Genomic DNA, 24200 nt, shown 5'->3' on the forward strand with positions numbered 1-24200 from the left:
GGGGCTCAAACTCACGGACTGTGAGATCATGACCTGAGCTGAAGTCAGCCACTTAACCAACTGCGCCACTCAGGCACAGTCTTTGTTTTAAAGTCTATTTTGTCTGATATGAATATGACTACTCCAGCTTTCTTATCATTTTCATTTGCATGGGATATGCATGGGATATCTGATATGATAGATAGTCTATGTGTGTCTTAATTCTGAAATGAGTTTCTTATACTCTCTTGTAGGCAGATAGTTTTCTGAAGTGTTTCATCAAAAGGGGAGTATTAATAATGTCACTGTCAAAGTGTTTTAATGTATAAGCAGGATTAAAAAATCCATGAAATCAATTAGAAGGTGTTTTATAAACTAGTTAACCTTAGAGAAGTGGGCTTAGATGATGGCTGAAAGCATCTTTCATGTGGGCACAAGTTTGTTTATTCCACATGTTTAAAATCAGAGTTTATAGCTAAAAGGTATCCTGGCGTTTTTTTTTTTTTTTTTTTTTTTTTTGACAATAGATACATATGTGATATATTATAAATATATTTATTGTATATATATCACACTATCTATGATAGAGAGCTATTAAGCAATTATACATTATACACTAGATAAAAATGTTGATTGAATTAATGAAAATGAAATTGTAGATTTAGTAAAATAATTTTTATTTAAAGAGAATGACATACATAAAACAACTCAAAGAAAGCCAACCGAGTATGCCTTAGTAGAGCCCAACAGTTAGTGCAGGAAGAAGAATTACCTATGACTAACACACCAATTGATTTCAAAATGTGTATAAATTATTACATTTAACCAACCTCCCAGAAATGCTGTGAGGAAACTTTCTTTATGGATGGTCTGGAGGCTACCTCCAGCTTCTTTCCTTTCTAGATGAGCAGAGTAGAATTTAAATTGGTGAAGTTTTCCTCTATAGCCATGTCAGTGAAGATGTTTGCATTTCTCTAGAAAGCATTTCCTTATTGAAGCAGACAAAGTTCAGAGGAACTCCTAAGATTTCCTAGCTAAGCTCTTCAATTTGTGTGAGCACAGATAAGTTACATCTCCTAATCACAGTGCTGTCAGGCAGGATCATTGCTTATCAGTTTAATAAAAACATAGGACAAGTCTTGTGCAGAAACAGCCCAAATCTTGAATTATCTGACTTTATGTTACAAGAATCAAGGTGATGATTATTGAGATAGTTGAACAAAAAGTTACATTTCATTATTAGTTTATCCACTATGAACTAGCCTTGCCAAACCTATAATAATGGTGGTTTATCAGAAAAAAAATGAGAAAAAGAATAGAAGGAGGGACATGACAAAATAATACCAAGTTTTTAACAGGTCATATTAACTATTGTATTTGTAAAACTTATGTCACTAAGAGAGACAATTGGCAAAGGACAAAACCATCCAGCTGTTGGGGCACCAGGGAGACCATTGACCCTGTGCACCTGCATCCAGCAGGTCAGTGCGGGAAGAGCCCAGGCATGTGGTTCTTGGTCCAAATCTACGTGATATCATCAGATGGCTATTTCTCAATTTCCTTTGGTGTCCTTTCCATCTGTTTACTCTCTCTTGCTCTCCAGCAGTTCTTCCACCGATGCTATAAAACACATTCTATTGGCAAGGTTTATTTATTTAGATTGAGTTAAGAGATGGGATGACTTCCAATTTTTTTAAGCAGTGCCCAGATTTTCCTAACACATTCGGGTAGACATATTCTGATGTCCCTTAGCTGTGGCCTAAAGATATTCTATTTTGAAATTCCTTTGGCATTATATCCAGGATCCAGAACAAACTTCGGGCTCATTTTTTCCTAATCTGTCATTTACAAAAGCTCTTCTTACATATGGGTTTCTAGAGAAGACCAACGAAGTACAAACTAAGTCTAGTGTTTTCTATAACGAGAAAAGTGACTGATTTCTATCTTATTCGAACAAAATCACACACAGCCATACACACCCCATTAGTTGCTGCAATTTTCAACCTCAGTGCTATGTAGTTTGACTAGGTAATTCTTTGTTGTGGGCTTTGTCCTGTACATTGTATGCTGTTTGGTAGCATCTCTGATCTCTACGAACTAGAGGCCAGTAGCACTTCTCTCCTGGAGATTTTGGCAATCAACAGTGTCTCCAGACATTGCCAAACGTCCCCTGGGGGTCATTTGCGACCCCCTTCCCAGAGCAAATGGTTGAGAATGATCGATACTCTTAAGGAGGGTAACAGCAGGGTGAATGCAGACATGAACACCTGTGGTACATGTAACTTACTCTCAACACCCAATGAGTAGATGAAGTAGGAGAACAAACCTGGTATAAAAACGCAGACTAGAAGCCTCTGGATTTAGTTGAGTGTGTTTATATTTTCATTGTTTAGCCCTCCAAAAAAATTATAAAGGCATAATTAATCTTGACTGGTTAAAAGTCACCATCTTTGGTTTAGTTGCTAGGAAGCTAGAAATAAATTTGTAGCCCACCTCTAATAGCATGCAGCTTTTGAGTAACAAGTGACTCCTTACTTTGTCTTAAATGTCTCCCCTTATGTGATTTGAATCATTTAGTATGTATACCCATAAGCTATTCACAATCCTTCTTCGAAGGAGGCAAGAATAAATACTTAGATTCATATATAGTTTCCTACACAAATGAAAAGGATTGATTATATGGCTTCCAATAGTCTAAAACTTACTTTGATTATCTGTTGTCATTAAATGAGTGTCACATTATTTCCGGCACAGGTGACACTGGATTGTCTGTTTCTAAAATCCCGCATAATCGCTGCCTTATTGACTGGGTTAGTCTGTCTTGGTAGTGTTTGGGGCTCTTGCAGACCCCTGAAAAGAATAGCAAAGAGGAAACTTGACGTAAATGTGTAGAACATTTTCACAGGCTTCTCTGCGAAAGTAGTAATTTACAATTCATTAGGTAAAAAGCAGCAATTAGGCTAAACCTTGTTGTACTCCCCGTAGTAGAGCCGTCTTTGTGGGGTTGATCTGAAAGGGCAATGATAATTCTATCAAAATAAAAAAAAAAAAAAGTCATATTAAAATCAGACCTGAAGGAAGAATGAAAAGCATTGTTGTCTTTTAATAACATGGACGTTCTCTCTCCTTGTCCAAATGAAAAGAATTAAATCTGGTTTGGGTGATTTATTTAAAATAAAATATTTGAAGTAAGCTAAATAAACTTTATAAAGCTTTCATGCAAATGCTGTTTCTTGCCAAAGTAAGAGCTATAGCCTAGAGCAGATCCCACTCTGCCTGTGCTGGGCGTCACAGGACTGTGAACTGGGTGCCAAGAAGGCCACTGTCTGTTGTGCATGTAGCACTTGGTTTAAGTAAAATGCTATCTTACTGTGAGTTGGCAAAGTAGTAGGTGAAAGCTTGACCTAACCACCCAACGGCGAGACTTGAATCGGATAAATTCTTTGCTGGCAGAATGTCAGTTTTCAGGCATGGAAATAATACTTAGTGGCAAAGTTTTCACTGATAAGAGAGGGGTGTGTTTGTGTGTGTGTGTGTGTGTGTGTGTGTGTGTGTGTGCGCGCGCGCACGCGCGTATGTAGACAGGGAGAGAGGGAGGGAGAGACAGAGACAGAGAGACATGGACTCTGAGAGAGAATTAAATCTCTTAACCATCTACAAGACCAGAGGCAACGAAAGGCAGCCCAGATGTGGATGCCCAAACTCAGACCCCATAGATTCAATAAACTGTGCCTCTAGCTACATTAGCCCTAACCATCAGAATCCCAACTCAAAAGGAAAGTTCAAGATTACATAACACAAAGGCGGGTACGGTATACAGAGCACAGATGTGCGTTTAATTGACATAACCTCAGCTACACGTCCCACAAGTAACAGGAAATATCAGATTTCAGCAACTCAGGGTGCAAGGAGGCTCACAGTTGCCAGGTGACTTTTTAAACCCTCCCCCAGGGTTAGTCTCCAGCTGTGCACAGCATTAGTGTGCCTGCTCTCAGAGAGGGCCCTGCCTGCTGCGTGCACCCAGGACAGGGGCTGTGGAATTGCTCTGGTTGGTTTTGGCACACCTTACTTAACTCCCTGGGCATGCCTACAGGTATCTCCAATTAAAGAGTGGCTGTAGGAGGGGGACTGCAACAACAATTTAACGAAACTGTGACCTCGAGGCCCACTTTATGAGAAATCTCCACTGACAGAGGTTCTGCAAATTAGTAATTCTGTGTTGGAGCAAGGTTTCTGGCCCCTGAGACTGTAGGCAACTCCAGGTCCCTTAACACCAAGGGTCTGTCCTTAACTCAGGAAAGCAAGGAAATTTGAAACCAGAGCTCAAGATGCTTGTAGAATAAGAATTTGGGGTGTTGACTTTAACCCTGCCAAGGAGGTGTTAAGCTAAGTGGCCACTGAAGTTTCTGCCGGAGCATCTGGAGTTGGGTTTGTCACCACTCCTGAGGCTCAACCAGCAGACAGAGGTGGCAAATAAAACCCAACTGTGTCACACGTGGTGGCTAGGAAATCCCACACCAGCAGGAGCAGCGTTGGAAGGGACATGAGGACACCAGTTTGTTGCCTGGTTTTTTTTTGCTGCTCTGTTGTAAGGGATACCGTTACTTTACAATTTCTGGCCATGGGTTGGTGAAAAGCTGAAAGAGGAGCCTGAGGTTATCAGGGGTCATCTTTTATCTACCACCTGTTGTAGTCCATACAGGGCGTAAGTACTTGGTAAGTTCTGATGGTTTAGTTAACAGTCATCATCATCATCAAATAATAATGGCAAGAAATGCAGTAGCAGCAGCAGCAGCAGCTAATATTTATTTAGTGTCCGCTGTGTCTAAACACTTTCGTGGGCTGTCTCGTTTGATCTTCTTTATTTGATACGCACAGCCATTTTATAGTCAAGTGCTGTTATCAGCTCCATTTTAAAGCTGAGGAACTGAGGCTTAGTGGTTAAGAAGTATGCCCAAGGTAAGTGTGGAGCCTGAATTCCTATAGTGAAATCTGGCCCCAGGGCCTGGGCTGGAATATCTACCGTTGCCTTATTTGTCATTTTATACGGTTTAACAACCAGTTGCAATTGGGAAAGGAAGAGAAGGTCCGGAGGGCTTTATAAAGGTTAAGGATTAGAAATTGGAGAAGGATGTTAGGAGGAGTTTCCAGTTTAATAGCATTTCCCTCCACCCTACCCTGGAGGAAATGCCCACTTCAGTGCCCAGGCTTTCATCTACGTGGTGACACCTCCATGCCTGCTTGGGTGCAGAGTGGTGATAGTTGGTGTTCTCTGTACTCCACTGACAAATCATACTGGCTTGGTTTTCCATGTCCACTCAGTTTTCCAGATTCCACCCCACCCCTCACCCCGCCGTCTGGCAACTCAGGGTTGAGGTATTTTCAGTGATAAACGAAGACCTTTCCAAATTTTTGTACTTACGGTATTAAAATACTATAGTTTTAAACTTGAAATAACTGTGTAGAATTTCCACCAGGAGTAAGAAAAAAGAGTAGAGTTGCTCTGTCACTCAAACTCATCACCATTTCAGCACCAAAGAATTGTATAAATGAATGAACCTTTATTATGGGGTCAACCTTTTCACTTTCCAGGTGAGGAAACTGAGGCTCTTTGGTAGTATTAACTAGAAGAGCTGAATGAGAACCTGTTTTGTTGTTGTTGTTGTTGTTAACTTTCTGGTCCAATATTCATTCTTACATAACATATGGCCTCTTTGGGTCTTTGCTTAGGAAAATATTCTTTATTTTTATTTTTTTAATGTTTATTTTTGAGAGAGAGAGACAGAGTATGAGCAGGGGAGGGGCAGAGAGAGAGAGGGAGACACAGAATCTGAAGCAGGCTCCAGGCTCTGAGCTGTCAGTACAGAGCCCCACCTGGCTCGAACTCATGAACTGTGAGATCATGACCTAAGCAGAAGTCGGACACTCAACCGACTGAGCCACCCAGGTGCACCAGGAAAATATTCTTTTTTTTTAATGTTTATTTTTGAGAGAGACAGAGTGTGAGCGGGGGAGGGGCAGAGAGCGAGGAACACACAGAATCCGAAGCAGGCTCCAGGCTCTGAGCTGTCAGCACAGAGCCTGACACAGGGCTCGAACCCACAAACCGTGAGATCATGACCTGAGCCGAAGCCGGACGCTCAACCGACTGAGCCACCCAGGCGCCCCTGAAAGAATATGTTTTGAACAGAAAGAGATATATAAATTCATTACTAGACATCTGGTACATTTAGTCAAGGCTGCCATCTTGAATTTTGGAAAAAGATGCATATACCCGGTTTTGACTGAAAGAACTGGTGACCAAACCCCCTTAGCACTGGTGTACCGAAAATACAGTGAAGTGACCAAACAAACAATATAGACCCTAGATTCTGAAATGAATATTTCACTTTACAGAAAACACTGTATAATAAATTACGCATTACTGTATGCAAAGCCGAGGCAGATTTATTCCTCTCTGGAGGTCACGTCTACTAAGAGCAAAACAAGAACAATAAAAACTGCTACATCTCTTGCCACTAAAATTGGTCCTATTGCCAGTAAAGATTTATTGGGTGTAAGTCTGTGTCAGTCTGTGTTGTGATGAACATTCTCTGTGTATCCTGTCCTCTGATCCTCACAATGATCCACGGAGTAGAAGCTCCATTTTGCAAATGAGAGATCTAAGAGTCTGAAAAATAAATAGGGTGAGGGCAGCTGATACGCTGCTCTATGGGACTCCAAAGCCAACACTTATGAGAACTATTCTATGTTCTCTGTTGACTACATTTTTATTCGTTTAGAGGTTTGCCTCCAAACATACATGAAGTTTGCCAATTTCTTTTCTCTCTGCATGACTAGCGGCTTCTGTTTGAAAGCACTTGTATTTGCTCACCTTTTAAAAACGTATCTACATTTATGAGATCACTTAACCTCCAGTCTCTTGGGTTACACTTGAGTTCTAACCTTCCCTGGGAGTTTGGAGAAATGACTCACTAGCTGCACTATGTAGTTCCCTTTGATGTGAAATTTTTATTTATGAGTACTATCATTCTTTCTTCTGATCACAATCCCTTCTTACTACTCTCCGCCCCCAGCCTCCTCGCCCCTGCTCCGCTCCTCTGCTCTGCCTTTCCACATCTGTCCTGAGAACACATATCTCTTCTCCTTTTATTTTTCACCTTCTCATCCTGTGAACTCACAGCTCTGCCTCCACAGTACCCCTCCTAGAGTTGCTCTCTCATTCACGTTTCTGATTTCTTAGGATCTTCACACACGACTTCTTGACAAGATGCTAATAGGGTAGATCTCAGCTCCTAATTTTTTTGGAGACCACATTCTTCCAAAGTACTGCATTTGAATTTTATTAACAGTTGCTACCATTGATTCTCCTAATTGTGTTGGTTGGGAGTTGGATGGAGAAATGAACGGCTGATTCCAACCCCTATCTGTTGACTGAATTCTGGCACCCCCATTAACCCAGCTGCACAGATTTGGGGCCTTAAGGTTATTTCTCATCGTTTTGGCCTTTGTCCCCCACGTTGCTAATAAGTCATCAAATCTGCTTGATTGTCTCTTTGTGTTGTTTTTCTAATAAATAATTCCCTTCCCATTTCCATAGCGGCCAGAGCTTTAACCTATTGACTGCAACTAACCTCTGTCTTTTCTCCTTCAGCCCTTTCTGTAGGGCCCTGGCCTTCACAAGAACTCCGGCTTCCTTCACTGTCTCTCGCAGTTTCCCAAAGTTTGTTTTATAAAACACTAGTGCTGAGGAAGAGTAATGAATAATATTTCAAAACAAGCTTCTGTGATTAAATACATGATGAAAATGCTGGGTCAAGTAAACTTAAATATGTCTCTTTGCTGCAGAATTGGCAGGGTCCTTTATATGCCAATGTGCAGGGTAAACTTTCAGGAGGGTGATAGAGTATGGAGTACCTCCTGAACTAATTTGAGCTGCTGAGATTTTTTTTTTATTTCTACTTATTTTGGCAGAGTCACAGGCAGGATTGATGTTTTATAGGAAACACATTAAGGAATGTTGGTTCTTTGGAATACATTTAAACTTTTCATGCTGGCAATAAATCTCAGGCCAATTTATTTAGACGTTTTGGGTGTCTCACATCTCCCGAAGTAACTCCCCACTCTGGTCAGATTGGTGTCCTGCTCTTCTTCTGCAAGCTGCCCTGTGACTTGATTAACATTCTTCTTTTGGCCTAGAAGGCTTACTCTGTTGTAGACCCAGATCTACACTTTATATGTCTTTTATAGATGGACTCAACTCACGTTGTCTTTTCAACAACAAACATGTATGTTTTACATGTATGCTTATATGTCTTTTATAGATGGACTCAACTCACGTTGTCTTTTCAACAACAAAACATGTATGTTTTACATGTATGCTGCAGTCTTATCCAGCCCTATTTTCACCAGCAGTGGATATGGACTTGCTGGATTTGCATACTATTTATAATAATAAAACTAATAGTAACTACTCTTTGAGCATCTATTACATTCTCAGCGCTTTTCCAATACTGTCTTTATCTTTATAACCAACCTGCAAGGTAATTGTTTTTAGAACCACGTTATAGGTGAACAAACTTGAGGTGATACTAGGTAGTCTGTGCATGATTTTGTAGTCTTTAAGTGGCAAGACTAGGATGCAAACCCAGGACTGTCTTCAATGCAACATATTTCATGTTTGCAAAGCTCTAAAGTGAGATTAACTTAGAGATGTGAAGCCCACCTCTTTCAGCTCAGGTGCACAGCCCTCAAGTGATAAATAATAATTTCTAGTTTATAGACAGCAGACATATTAAGGTCAGAGCTTGGATGGCAAGAGAGACAGAACTGAATCTTCTCTAACAAGTTTGGTGAGTTTCCAGTATTCTGGAAGGCCCTCTGGAGGAAATGGATAAAAAGCTGGTACAGACCCTGAGTTTAGGAATGTGTAATGTAGTTGGGGAGATGAAATATAAACATATCAAATAAGAGAACCATATAATATCATTTATAATTAACTTCTAGATAGTGTTCTTAAGCTAAAGGTGATGGATTCCTTGATCAGTCTTGGGACAGAGAGTCCGTGAACCTCTACATTTGAGTGGATACGTTTCTGTGCATTTGGGAGGAAGAATGTCTCACACATTTCTTCAGATCCCCAAAGAGCTTTGTGATCCCAGCTAGTTAACGACCACTGAGCAGGATGCTGTGTACAGGGTATAAGTGGAGGCATCAAGTGGTGATGAGGAAGGCACTGGCCTCAGAGCTGCAGAGCTGGGTTGGACTCTGTCTTTACTGCTTTTGGCCGAGTGACCACGGGCAACATGGCAATGTCTCTGAATGCATTGCTAAGAAATTAAGGTAATAATATACAGCGTGCAGAGAAGCAGTGAGGATTAAAGGGGATAGCCAAAATGTGGAAAGCGTCTGGCATGGTTCCTGGCATAAACTAGTCACTTTAGACTACTCACCTCAGCTATCACCAAATGTATTAGTCTCCTATTGCTGCTATAACAAATTACCACAGACTTTGTGGCTTGAGACAACACATACTGTTCTGAAGATCAGAATCTGAAGTGGTTCTGAATGGGCAGAATCAAGGTATCAGCAGGGCTGTGTTTCTTCTGGAAGCTCTGGTGGAGAACCTGTTTGTTTGTTTGTTTGTTTGTTTGTTTTCATCTTTTTTAACACCTAGAGGCTTTTAACACCTTTTTGGCTTGAGACCCTATTCTGTCTTCAAAACCAGCGATGGCAAGCTGAGTCCACCTTGTGCTATGTCACTGTGACGCTCATTTTTCTGCCTTTCTCTTTCACTTCTGAGGATGCTTGTGATGATGTTCATCCTGCCTGGATTATCCAGGATAATCTCTCCATCTCAAGGTCAGCTGATTAACAGCCTTAATTTCATCTGCAGCCTTAATTCCTTTTTTTTGAGAGCATTAATGAATGATCCAATTAGTTAACTGGTTAAGAAAAATCCTGTTGATAACCTGCTGTATGTTAGTCATTACCCATCTATTTTAGTAAGTTCAGTGTGGGCAGTTTAGCTTTTTCTACTAGCATGTATTCTTTAATTAATTAACCCATTCATTCAACAAATATTTATGGATAGCTAACTTGTATTATAGCAGGCATTTCTGTGAGTAATGCAAGATGAATCCATGTAATACGTATGTATATACCTCCAACTTACGAGGAAGTGTGCCAGGCACTGAGAACAGAACTTACATATAAGGAGTTTAAAACCTGATTTGGGAGTTAAGGGTACATTCTAACTATAAGTTATGGAAGAAATTGATTTATCATAAGTCTGCAGTGGATTTGGTGGTGACATTTTTAACCCTCAAACTGAAAAACATAATGCATCTGTAGGATGGAGCATTTGAAGTTAAGGCTGTCCCAGATAATCTGAACCATTGGTCAGTTTTGCTTGGGGGACTTAGAGGGATGCTGCGTCATTGGGGAAGGCACTGTGCGGAGTTGGCATTTGAACCAGGAAGTGAAGGATCCATGTACTGTGAACTGTCAAGTGTGGGACAGCCATAGGCTACTGCAGGGGGGAAGGTGAGAGGAAGCACTGGGCTCCGTTGGGGAGGCCCTAGAAAGTCAGCCATGGCTTTGGGGTTAGGTGTATTTCAGATTAGATCTTGAAGGTATGGACTGCTTTCTTTGATTTTCTGTTTGAGACTGGTGAGTGTATGGAAAATATGTGAAAAGAACTTTACATTCTTAACGGTATCCCTACTCAACTTAATATATGTGTGTGTGTGTATATATATATATATATATATATATATATATATATATATATATACACACTGTATATTCCTATATATATATACACTATATATGCCTCTATATATGTATACATATATATACACACATATATATGTATATATAGTGTATATATAGATGTATATAATATATACTATATATATGTACACTATATATACTATATACACTATATATACGTATATACATATATATACATACATATCTACATATATAATGTAGATATGTATGTATATATATGTATATGTATGTATATGTATATATACATGTATATACATATATGTATATATACGTATATATAGTGTATATATATATAGTGTATATATATGTATATATAGTGTGTATATATATATATATATATATATTAGTTTCAGGTGCCTATTCAACTTTTGAAAATCAGTTTTTCTTATATAGATTTGTAAGTCTGTCTGGTGAATTATAGATTTGTAGAAAGAAACCTACTACCGGCTTTCTGCTCACCCTCGCCCCCATTCGCACAGTAAAGTTAGATTAAATTTTTAGTTAAGAAGACAAAGATGCAAAATTTTCTAGGAATCCAGGTGCCGCTTGTTGGAGCATCTGTTGGCCCCTGGAGTGCGCAGGGCAACAGCTGTCAGGGACACCTGTGCGTGAGGCCAGAGCCTCCTGCATGCAGAAGTTCAGTTTCTGCTGGGGCACTCACAGCCTTTTTATGTCAGAGGCTTACGTCATGTTCAGGAGGAGCGTAGACCAACAGCATCAGGGCTTGTGTTAAGGGCAGTGTTTCTAATCCCACCCTTTCCCGGTTCTTTACCCAAATTTGGCACATCATCACGAAGCTTACCCACCTGGGGTTCCCTGCATGACCCAAGGACCCAGAGTCCCACAGGGCCTGATTCCCTGCAATTTGTGTTGAGAAACGTTTAAAACCGTTTCTTATTTGATAGACTTTCTTGTGGTTAGGACACTTCTGGAAATGTGCTGATCTGTGTGGTGTTGTGGTGCCATGAGTAGGGGAAACCCTCCTCTTTGCAGGAGAAAAGGACTGAGGATGAGAGTCATTTTCTATGTTTTCAAAGTGATTTTAATGACTGGGGAAATCTTACGACATGGTAAGTGACGAGGAAATAAAATTTCATGTACAGGATAATCTTAACTGTGTTAAAATACACATACACACGGCACACACACATACACACACACACAATTGTAAACGGTGGTTATTTCTTGGTCGCAGAACCATGAATGATACTTTTTTTCTTCCTTTCTCTTTTGTTTTTGTTTGGTTGTGTTTTGGGGAGAGGGGTTTAGAGTCTGTTTGATTTCTCTTACTTTCTTTATAACATTCTGTATAATTTTCCCTTAATTTTATTTGACTGATGTTTTGAGAATAATCACTGCTCTCAGAAGGAAGGCATTTCATTAGAATAAATATACCAGTGGCTGAAATACCTATACCTGATGAGGTTAAGAGAAAAATATTGGAATTATGTTTTTAGAAACAGCCTGACTCTCTTAATTCTAGTTGCAATCTTATTAAAGCATGGAACATCAAAGCAATGTGTTTTAATCCAGTGTTTTTAATTTTGTGAGGCAAATATTCTTATTCCAAAAGTATACCTAGTCATTGTAAATAATGAAATGTAATGTAAATAATAATGTAAATACACATAAACAAGAAAGAGGAAAATACATGTCACATATAATTCTATTACTTAAGAGAAGAAAAACCCACTCTTAATATTTGGGTTTATATACTTCTAATGTTTTTTTATGCTTAGACATTGTGTACATATGAGGAAAACAAACCAAACCAAAAATGACATTTGATGATTTTATTTAAAGGACTTAGAAAAAAACATACCAGTACTTGTAAATTGGAATTTTTCTCTCCATCCTCTGACTTAGACACATTCAAACAAGGTTAGTTATAGAATGGTCCATTTATCTAGCTCTAACCATCACTCCAAGCTTTCCAGAATAGTGTGACCAGACATCTGGACTTTTTGGACTGCAGCTCATTTCACTGGGTCTGCTGGAAAAAAAATGGTATGAGCTTACAATGTTCATTTGTGTCCCTTAAATGTTTGTCTAGCTTTTGTCCTTTCCAGCTAGGTGGCTTGTGTGTCCCTGGAGATTCGCACTTTAAGCCATCCTCCAGTGCACATGCTCATTGCTCCTGCAGGATCTGGCATGGGGACCTTGAGGTGCCAGGAAAAAGGGCCCAAGTTTCAAAATTATTTTAGCTCATGATACAAATGTCCCCAAATGCAACACATAATTCTCAAGCATCTTCCTCGTCATGAAATTTTGTTGGCCTCTTCTATCTTGCTGTTACACAGAAAAATCATTCTGATCTCCAAACCCCTCTCTTCCACAAGTTAGGGCCTCTTGAAAAATATCTTTCCTGACAGCCTTGTTCACACATGATTTCCCTCGCCTGGTCCCCCTGGATGTCCCTCATTGCTTTCTGCCCAGCTATGAGTAAGCTCAGCCTTCCCTGGGGCCACCATAGGCTATATATTTTCTGTTGCTTCTTTGAGGATTTGCTCAGTCATTTAACTGGTCTTATGTACAAGCGCTCACATTTTGACTTTAAAAACAAAATTATAACAACAAAAACAAAAAACAGAAAAGCAAAAGGAAGAAAGGAGGGAAAAGCATCACTCATGGTTCTGCCACCCAGAAATAACCACAGTTTACAGTCTGTGTGTGTGTGTGTGTATTTATTTTAACACAGTTAAGATGATCCTGTAGACAGAAATTTGTTTCCTATTTTTCACTTAACATGTCATACTAAGTATTTCCTTAATCGTGAACATGATTCATAAACTTTTTCAATGACTAGATAATAGTTCATGTTATGGATTTACTACCAAGGGCTTAGCTGTTGTTTAATGTTAGGAGACAATCTAAATATCCATTTTCTTACAATGTATCCGGGATCAATAGGCATGTAGAACAGCACTACGGGAGGTAGTGATTCCTTGGTTAATGCTAGCTCTTACTGGTTTTATTAATAATAATTTGGTTGCAGTTGTCAGAAAACCAGCAGAAGCCCTGGATTGTCCATGGTGCAAGGAGAGGATTGCCAATTGCAGACTCTGGGCAGGTGGTGTAGGCATTTCCTCATCCTGCTCCCAGCTGAGAGAGGATTTCTTCTGGAATATTTCAGCTCCTCCATTAGTGCCTTGGCCTCTCCAGGCTGAGATCCATCTGTTTCAAGCTCGAAAGCTCAAAAGCCTTGATTGGTTCTGGGTGATTTCTTGGGTGTGTTAAAAACTCTGAAAAAGCCCTTCTCTTGAATTTGGTGCATCTGGTGGTCATGTGACAAGTCTTTTTGTGGCACACGATAGTATTAACCCAGAACTATAATTTTCCTGATGCCACTTGGTGGCAAGGTGTCCCAAGAACTGCCTTGCCCCCTGTCAATGAAAAAACCCAGCATTTTCATGCCAGGGAGAGATTCCATTTGTTAGAATGTGAGGGAAATGTGTGATGGGACAATTTTGAAAGCAATCGTGTGGAGAGAGGACTGGAACATGCATTATGGGTTGGTTAGATAGGTGGGAACACTAGTTGGGGGTGGATATAGGATTAGGAAAGTGGGGGGTGGAGTTGGAGTCACAAGGAAAAAAACGATTAAGGACAAGAAAGGAACAGAAATGGAGGGCAAATTAAAATTTTGTCACTGAGCTCTCAAAGCTCCTCTCCCCATCCTGGTCTTCCACCCTCTTCCCCCAAGTAGTGCCTTTTATATATTCCTTGAAGTATTTGTTCATTGGAACTATCCTACACACAAAAATCTGTATCTTTTTGAGCCTCTATGAGTTATTGACAAGGAAAGCTAACTTAGAACAGGCAGTTAATTTACCAAATTGCAAATACATGTGATTTATATGGAGTCCAATGTAATTGACATATGTAATGACATAATGTATCATAATACAAAACAACGTTACTCTCCAAACACTTTAGAAATTAAAAGCACATGGTTGCCTTGGATCCCATTGGTCCTATCAGATCAGTTGGCACATCCTCCCTCTGTATTGACTTTTAATTATTCTCTTACATATTCAGAGCAATTGCTTATAGGATAGTTTCATATTCTTGACCTATGCTGGTGTTAACTGGAAATTGATCTTTTCATTATAGTTCTTTCATCATGTTGGCTGCTTTACCTAAATGAATTCCTCATTTCCTGGTTGTTCATGCCTCCCTGAAAACAGATAAAAAATCTTTACGTGGAGAACAAATCAATGCCAAATATTGTTTAAGAAAAAGAAACGATGTTTAATTTTCTCTAAAACTTTTTGAGATGCTCCAAGTGTAAAACTTTACCTGGGTTTCACAAATATTTGAATGAATGGTATTTTGAAGTGATGAATGCATTGGAATTTCCTAAATCTACTAAATGATGGGTTTTACAATTTATTTTTCCCCAATTTTAGATTTTGATACACAGATCAAAATATCGAACCTTATATTTGTAAAAAACACAGGGACTATTAATTTTATTAGTACTTTGTTTCCTAGTGGTATTTAAACATGTATCTATTTGGCAATTCTATTTATTGGTCCTTAGTAAATACATGGGTGTTGAATATAATACCTCTAAAAAATGAAATACAATACCTCTAAGAAATGAAGACCCATGAAGACATTTAGAATACGATGTTTCCACATGTTTTTGAATCAGTTAAATGGAAATAATACTATTACTTTGCTCTATTGTCATTTATGTTGCTGCCATTTATTTATTTATTTATTTATTTATTTATTTATTTATTTAGGTTTTGTTTATATGTGTTATGCAGTGAGGCCAGTTCTGTGCACAAAATTATCTTAGTTTTATTTCTCCATAGCTTATGTTAAGACCATAGTAGTATATCAAGGCTCCAAAACAGAGATGGTTTAAAAACTTGGAAGTGTTATAAATAACTTTCACGTATAAAAGTACCTGAAATATTGCATGCCCTGTGAGGTTTGGCACAGACTTTGAAAACAACCAGTTCTTTTTTTTTTTTTTTTTTTTTTTTTTTAAGTTGATTTCCACTAGTGCATCTCTGCTAAGACCCTCCCTTGCCTGGCAGGTGCTCCCTCCAGGTTTATTGCAGGGACCCCTGATTTCTCTTTGAATCCTTTGAATCCTTTATGACCTGCTTTTGTCTCTCACTCATCCGCAGAGCCTGGCGTTTGCACGGTATTCGGAGATCCCCACTACAACACTTTTGACGGACGGACATTTAACTTTCAGGGGACGTGTCAGTACGTTTTGACAAAAGACTGCTCCTCCCCTGCCTCGCCCTTTCAGGTGCTGGTGAAGAACGACGCGCGCAGGACCCGCTCCTTCTCCTGGACCAAGTCTGTGGACCTGGTGCTGGGCTCCAGCACCGTCAGCCTCCAGCAGCACTTGACCGTGCGCTGGAACGGCTCGCGCATCGCGCTGCCCTGCCAGGCGCCGCAGTTCCACATCGACCTGGATGGCTACCTCTTGAAAGTGACGACCAAAGCAGGTGGGCTTCTGGGTCCCTCTGGCTGTCGCCTCTGCCTCACGAACCCGCACAGCAACGCCGCCTCAGTGTTTCTGCAGCGGGCGTTGCCTCATCCCTGCTCACCAGGGCTTCCGCCTGAGACCTGGAAGATACCACAAAATAGCTGGAGAAATCTGCAAACCGCGGAGCCTTGCAGTCCGGCACCAGTCACACCACCCTTGTAATCTGCTGACATCCTCGTTCTGAAAATAGCACTTGTGCGCTCCAAATAACTTCTTTCTCATGTTTTGTTGCAGTTTTAGGACATTGATGTCCAGCTTGGAACTGTCAGTGTTTCTCCCAGCTCAGCCAATAATGTGCAGTTTCACATCTGTGAGGAAGAGTTTTCTTGTTAGCATCTGTCCAAGGAGGGGGGGGCGCGGGGAATCCTCAAAAGGAAACCACAAATGTGTGTGTGTGCAGATGGGAGTGTGCGTGGCTGTGTGACCAGCAGTGCTGTCCATTCTGGACCATGAGGAAGGTACTTGCTGGGTTGATGTCTAGAACCATGAGCTCCACTGGAAGATGCTTAGGTTGCTCTGAAAGCACTGTCCCCCAGGCTTGGGTACACGGAGGTGCTGCCACTACTCTTTCTCAGCATCCCATGTTACCTGAGACCCACTGGGCCCTCTATTCCACTCCACTGTTAGACACATCCCCCCAAGGCCAAACTGTTCATCGTTGCTAGCAGGTTACTCCAGGGGCTCGGTGAAGGCTCAAATTCTTGCCTGCGGGATGGCATAGCTAACGAGGCATCTTAGAAGCAGAACGCAGTCCTTCAATAGCGGCCCCCAAAATGAATTCAGCTCATTTACACATTCAGTTATATCATGGTTCCTTCCATGCTACCTTTGGTTAATGCATATTTTTGGATATTGAACTTCATGTTCTCCTGGTGTATACTTGAGGAAATCAGTATGTTTCTTGCTTTTTGTGTTTGTGAGAATTTAACAGTGTCAAAGCGTCAATTATGTTCCAGTTCCTTTAGATAATATGGATCCAAAAGGGAAATATTTGATAGAGCAGGCACTTCTGAAGCACTACAGAGTCTGTTCTCTGCTGTCCTTCAGAACCTTGTTAATTGTTTCACTTCAAGCCAAAATACATTTGACAAATTGATCTGAGTTTATGGAATGCCAGCTTAGCTAAACAAAGGCAGCAAGCCAAGGAGAAGCTTAGGGAGCTTTTATTTAGGGAGCATAACATGGTTGCAGTGAGAAAAATTTAAATATTAATGTATTGGAACATTCTATAAAGGGAGGATTCCCAACTTCACTTTGAATGTAGCAGGTGTGAAGAGATCTATTTATTCAATTTTAGAGGGCTTAGTCCTCCTCAGAAAATTCAGACACCTGTTGTTTTATTCAAATGCCATGTCACTCTGTAGACATAGGCCTCAGCTCATTCTTTTAACGAAGGCTACAGTTTGTGGCTCCCTGTAAATTGTGCACAAGATAGCTCATTATTATACAGCACTAATTAGAAGCACCTTGCTTATCTGTTTGCATGCCAGCTGAACACAATGGATTCTACTGATATGGAAATTATTGGTCAACCACAGCCCAATTTTCAAAGGGATCCTGGATACTGGAAGATTGCTAACAGTCTAGGAGGTTCGATACTGTTCCCCTCATAGCTGGCAATACCGTATGGAATAAGTGTACTCTTGTAAGGATTCCACATTGTAAAAATTAGTGAAAGGATGAGGCTGCTAGGAAAATAATAATAGATCATAAACACCATAATTAGATTAGTGAATTTAACTCTTCTTGGCCTTGAACTCAGTTTTACAATTTCCTTTCTTCTTTCCATCTCTATTACCATGATGCAAGTAAGTCATGTGATGCCCTTAATACCCAGCTGAACAATTACGCATAGCATAAACTTTCTGCTTCCTAGGGAAGAACTGTATTCCTCTGGGCACTAACCGTGCTTTGAGATTATCCTATGAGTGGAACACTTCCATTTCCAGATACCAGTCTTCTCCCAAGACCAATCTCAGTCTGTACTACGCCTTAGGGATATTTTTTTTTTTTTTATCACCTATTGATTGTCTTCTTAAAATATCACAGTATATCCTTGGAGTGTTCTTCTCCCATAGATTATTTTTGTAATTTTGTAAGCCTCATATGATCAGAGGGAACTTTTTTCAAAATAACAGTTTATATCAAGCCTACAGCTCGGAGGCTGGGAAGTGGGGAGAAGTGACTCTTGGCCCCTGTCTTTTATGAACTCAGCACTTCATGACGGAATCATTTGGCAGAGGAGCACAGGTGGCCGTGTGGCTTGGTGGGATTAGGCTGTAGCTGCCTTACCTAATAACAACCGGGGTGGTACAGAGGGCACGGGGCTGGTTTAGTAGCTTGAGAAAGCACTGCCCACCCCCATCACACTCCTACCCCAACTCTTGGCACTTAGTGAATAATTTAAAAATATTTCCTTTCTGCCATCTGTTCACTTCATCAACTCTACCTGAGAGAGTTACGTCAGCTCCACCCGAAGGCATTAACACGTGGGAGTGTGGTTTTTTATTTTATTTTTGGTAGAGTTCTACACTTTATGAACCTGGAGACTATATATATATATTTTTTTTCTTTTTTTTCCTTTGGTATAAAATCTGAACAGAAAAACCATCCATGTTTAAGCATTACTATGGTATGTCTATAGATTTTGTACCTCCTCTGTCTTTAAGTTGGACAACAGCAAAAGCAATAATGACCAAAAAAAAAAAAAAAAAAAAAAAAAAGAAGAACCAAAAAAACCCAAAACAAAAACAAAACAACAACAAAGCAAAACAAAAACAGCAAGAAAATAAAAGAACAATGACTTCTCCCCCTCAAAAAACAAAACATAACAGAACAAAACAAAAAAACACAACCCCAAAACCAGTGGTGTGGAGCCTGGTCATACATTTGAAGGGTGAAAAACAAGTTGGTAAAACATTCACTGGTGAGAAGGGATAATTGGAAGGCGCTTTATGCAGTGGAAGGAATGTGGCTGCTGCTTACACCTCCAGATGGGACATGTGCTTTGGCTTTGGCCTTCTGACTCTGCCAGTTATTTCTACTCAGTTTCCCGTGCAGAGGAATTGGGAAACTCATCCCAGCTGTAGAAAGAACTAACCCCGGCCTCTCAAACACTTCCACAATGTTTTCATCTCGTAAGATGCCTATTTAAAATGTCTTTTGAAAGAGCAATTTCTTCATTTATAACTTATTCATTTTTTTTGCCTGTCACTATTGTAATTTACTTTGCATGGATTTTACTCACATAGAGGGTAATAATAATCATGCAAACACATATGTATATGATATAGCAATAGACAAAGCCATCTGTAGTTGGGTAAGTCATCCCTTAGCATTGGTCCATGAAAATCCTCTTAATATAGTAATAACAAAGGAAAGAGGAGGAAGAGAGAGTGAATTACAAATTATTCTCTTACTTTTGGGACCATGTTTTATGACTGAGAGGTCAAGAGTTTTGAGAAGAGTTTGCTAAAAACGGTGGGTCTGCATCTTCCCAGACATGCAACGGAGAGGCAATCCATTGCATGAAAAGAACATAATGACTGGCTTGTCCACTGTGAGTTGATTTCACATGAACTCAGTTGCCCAAACTCTCAAATTTGTTATATCATTGTCAGTAATGATGTTGGAACTCCTTTGGATATAAATTCTCAACCATTGTGGCATTTGGAAGAATAGCATTTGCCTACTGTCTAGGAAAGAGATTTGCAGTTTGGAAAATTTTGCAACATGGAAAGTCTTTGGAATTATGCTCTAAAAGTTAGAATGCTGTATGGAATTGATTTTCTTCCCTCATTTCTCTTGCTGGGCAGCTGCCTGGCTACAGGCTTGTGAGGTCATGTTTCTTCTATACCTTAGAGAGTTTATTACAAATCATATTATAGTTTGCTTGTCTTTTTTTCAAAATTGTTATTTCAGTGTCTTAACTAGCATGAAATTCACAGTTTCTCTGGCTTTGCAGATTCAACTCAAAATGTATCAATTTACAGGGTAATTCATTCATTTAGTGAGTGCACACTAGGTGCCAGATAATGTATTCGATGATGGGGTATGAAAAAATATAAATCACTTTATAGGAGAATTGTAGTTGTCGGAGATGACACCATTGTGTCACAGAGATCCACAGAGGAGGGCAGTCCAGTGTGTGGATAATCTCACAGTGTGTCCTTTCTCTGATCATCTTGCCCCATCACTCTATTCTCTTCATCAAATTACTCCTGAGAGAGATTTTTTCCTTTCCAGGCTTTTATTTAAATTCCAGTTAGTTAACATACAATGTAATGTTAGTTTCATATGTAGAAGTTAGGGATTCATCACTTACATACAACACCTGGTGCTCTTAACAAGTGCCCTTCTTAATACCCATCACCCATTTAACCCATACCACTACCCACCTCCCCTCTGGTAACCATCAGTTTGTTCTCTATAGTTAAGAGTCTGTTTCTTGGTTTGCCTCTCTCTAAGAGAGACTTTCTTATGACCTTCTTTCTTGCTTCTTTATCCAACTCTATTTAATTTTCTGAATCCAACTTCTTCTCCATACCAAGAGGTCTTCTCTACCATTGGCCTTGTACTAAGAACACTTCCATTCCTTTCATGTACCATACAGTGATTTCCATATGGGCCTGTTTATTTCTTGAGAAACCTAGTTTTACAGCACCGATTTATTCTGTCAATAACTCCCTAACGTGGATTTGTAACTCTTTCTTGTGGCAGTTGTGTGGCCTACTCACAGGAATGCTATTTGGCCAGCCTTCTCTCCTCTTGGATCATGTTCTGACTTAGGGAATATTGGCTTTAGAATCTTACTTCTGGGCATTTCTCACTAATCTGACATCACTCTGATTTTGTCTTATGCCAATTTTATATCCAGACGAGATCCATTCCCTCCTCCTCTGCCCTTCTCTTTCCCATCACTGCCTTATCCCCCAACTTCTGAGCATCTGTTGGACATTTGTCCACCAACCTAGTCTTGCAAGGTCTTCTAAGAGGAAAGTCATGTTGCTTTTTCCAGAGGCTCAGTAAAAGGCCAAATGAAAGACTAGATTTTGTTAGAAACCCAAGAGGGTAAGACTTAAAAATACATACATGGGAAGACTTTCTCTTTTTCTGTTAAAAAAAAAACAAACAAAAACTTTTTCTTTGGGTTGTCACTCTTAGGAGACAGTGACAGTGAATAAGGAGAAGTCCTAGGGCAGAAATGAACACCAGCTTTTTGTAGATGTTCTCCTGGTGTTCATGTCACAGAACTGGTACCTACTTTGTCTGTTTGCTGGGAAACTCAGGCACTGCCAGGGTAATATCAGGAAAAGAGTAAGAAAAGCTTCCAATGCACACCTGAAACATAAAGAAAAACTCTGACCAGAAAGAAGAGTTTGTCATTTGCACTGGAATGAACCTCAAAAGGCTTTTCATAAAAGTCCTCAACTTTATCTAATGCACAGTGTCTTCACACACAATATCAGGAGGTACATGAGAACATTTCTTCTTGACCTTTTAGTCAGACTGATCTGTGCTGTGTGACCACATAACCTGGCTGTCCTACATGTGATATAGAAATTCTATTCAATGGGGTCATTTCATCGGCTGATGGATCTTGGAAGTCTTGGGCTAGCGTATCTGAAAAAACATGAATATTTACAGACAGAGCCTCCAATATTTTAGATGGTCAGTTCAGCAAACTAAGAGAAGCCTATATTTTCTGCCTTCCGGAGTGAAGATTATTACCTTGGTGAACAAGATTGTACTGTCCTGCTGATTCTATCTAGCACACGAGAAACTTTCCCCCATGGCCTGGTAGCCTCCAGTGCCTTCTCAAATGTTGAAGTTTATGATCAGCTTGGGGCTATGAAGGTTGGAAGGGTTCCACAACAACTCAACCCTAGGAAACATTGATTAAACAGCCATCCTTGTTTCAGGGATGTCTGTAAAACAAAGAGGAGGCAAACATTTGTGTTTATATAAGTGTTCTCCTTTGAATAGGACCTATTCAGAAGCTATATATTTATTACCTTGATACTTCCACTATGACAAATAACTTGGAAATTTTCATTTGACATTTGGTATAATTGCATGGAGGATTTTTGGATAAAAAGAAGATTACATTAAAAACTATCATCTTTGTTATCTTTACATTTCTACATTTCACTTATCATTGGATAAATGAAAGCACTAGTTGGACCAACACAATTACTATAGGAAAGGGCAAAACTATAAACCTTAGAGGACCACGGTCAATGAATAGTCCTCTGCAAGGCAAGCCAGGGTACATAAGGTATCAGGTTAGGACAAACTTTATACAGTTTAAAACTTCTGAACCCCAAAAAGTAAGTGACTCATGTAATGTCATACCACATTTAATGTGGTGAGATTAAACAGTAACAGGAATTTGGATAGACACTTAGTGTTCCTTGTTAGAGGTTAGTCATATGTACTGTGTCCTTACATATATGCACTTGGGAATAATTGGTGGATTGAGAAGTGGTTGATCCTCTTTTCCTCTCCTTTTACTCCAGGTTTGGAAATATCCTGGGATGGAGACAGTTTTGTCGAAGTCATGGCTGCCCCTCATCTCAAGGGCAAACTCTGTGGTCTTTGTGGCAACTACAATGGACATAAGCGTGATGATTTAATTGGTGGAGACGGAAACTTCAAGTTTGATGTGGATGACTTTGCTGAGTCCTGGAGGGTAGAATCCAATGAGTTCTGCAACAGACCTCGAAAAAAACCAGTGCCTGAACTGTGTCAAGGGACAGTGAAGGTAAAGCTCCGAGCTCATCGAGAATGCCAGAAACTCAAATCCTGGGAGTTTCAGACCTGCCACTCAACTGTGGACTATGCCACTTTCTACCGGTAAGTACAGTGTTTTGGGGGATGGTTTGGGTTACAGACCAAGGATTGACCTGATCTTGAAACAGAGTATATCAAATCTTCTGGTGTACAAAACAAGGGACCCCAAGTCACAGGATAAACACTTTTTCTTTCTTGTGTTGAGACTGATCTTATTTTGAGTACCACATTGTGTCCCAAATAAAGAAATTGTAGGGAGTATTTCAGAGCTGTCTCCTATAGATCATTCTGTTTTTGTGTCTGCAGGCTCACTGGAAGGCTGGTGATTTTTCTAGGTGTTAGCTTGACTCTAAGACTGAGGAGTGCTTCCCAAATTCTGTCTAAACTACAGTGGTTTAGGATAGAGATGGGAATCTCAAACAACTCTGGGTGACTTGGGTGTTTGAGTGAGCTTGGTCATTTGAGGCCCGAGGAACAGTTCAGGTCTGCCTCCTGGTCTAGTCCCAAACATCTGCAGGTGGAAAACAAGGCAGTGAAATGAGGATTCCTTAGATCTTGGCCAACTATCAGACTTCACAACCAAATTTAGGGGAGAGTAGAAAGAAGGCTTGAAGATGGAAGAAGAGAGGTCTCTCATTGAGAATATGGATTCTATAACCTTTTCTTCCATGCTGCGAGGCTGAATTTGTGAGTTGACGAGTCTGGCCTGGTTGTACTTCCATTTATTACACAATTCCATGGGTTCAAGAGCTATGACTGTCTATAACTTTAACCACCATGGGTGTGGGAGGAAACATGAGAAGACACAGCCCAAAAGGCCTTGTTTAAGTGATTTGCCTGTGCCTCTTAAAATGAGAAAACTCCTGTGGTCTGAAGCCACAGAAAAGTTATTTTTACTCTTTAATTGCCACCAGTTTATTTCCCCTAGTTCTCGTTAAATGTGATCTTTTTTTATTTGATCTTTGGACATAAAAGATAAAGTTCTACAAAGACAGCTCAAAGTGGAGTGGAAAAAGGACTGTCCCTGTCATCACACACCCCTAAACATGGCTGTGTCTGCCAAACCATTTGGGTCCAACTCCTACGTTTAGCTCTTTCAAGCCATTTTCCTGTTATAATT

General features: G+C 40.0%; 1 protein-coding gene across 2 annotated transcripts in view; it reads left to right on the forward strand.

Annotated features, from left to right (window-relative positions):
* BMPER (BMP binding endothelial regulator) overlaps window positions 1-24200 on the forward strand; it is a 247186-nt gene that overhangs the window by 151616 nt on the left and 71370 nt on the right. For both annotated transcript variants that reach the window (XM_042969737.1, XM_007078567.3), the window contains exons 12-13: window positions 15918-16247; window positions 22807-23143. In XM_042969737.1, coding sequence (XP_042825671.1) covers window positions 15918-16247; window positions 22807-23143 — 667 coding nt within the window. The remainder of the gene's footprint in view (window positions 1-15917; window positions 16248-22806; window positions 23144-24200) is intronic.

Source organism: Panthera tigris, chromosome A2, assembly GCF_018350195.1.
Source record: "Panthera tigris isolate Pti1 chromosome A2, P.tigris_Pti1_mat1.1, whole genome shotgun sequence".
Lineage (NCBI taxonomy): Eukaryota > Metazoa > Chordata > Mammalia > Carnivora > Felidae > Panthera > Panthera tigris.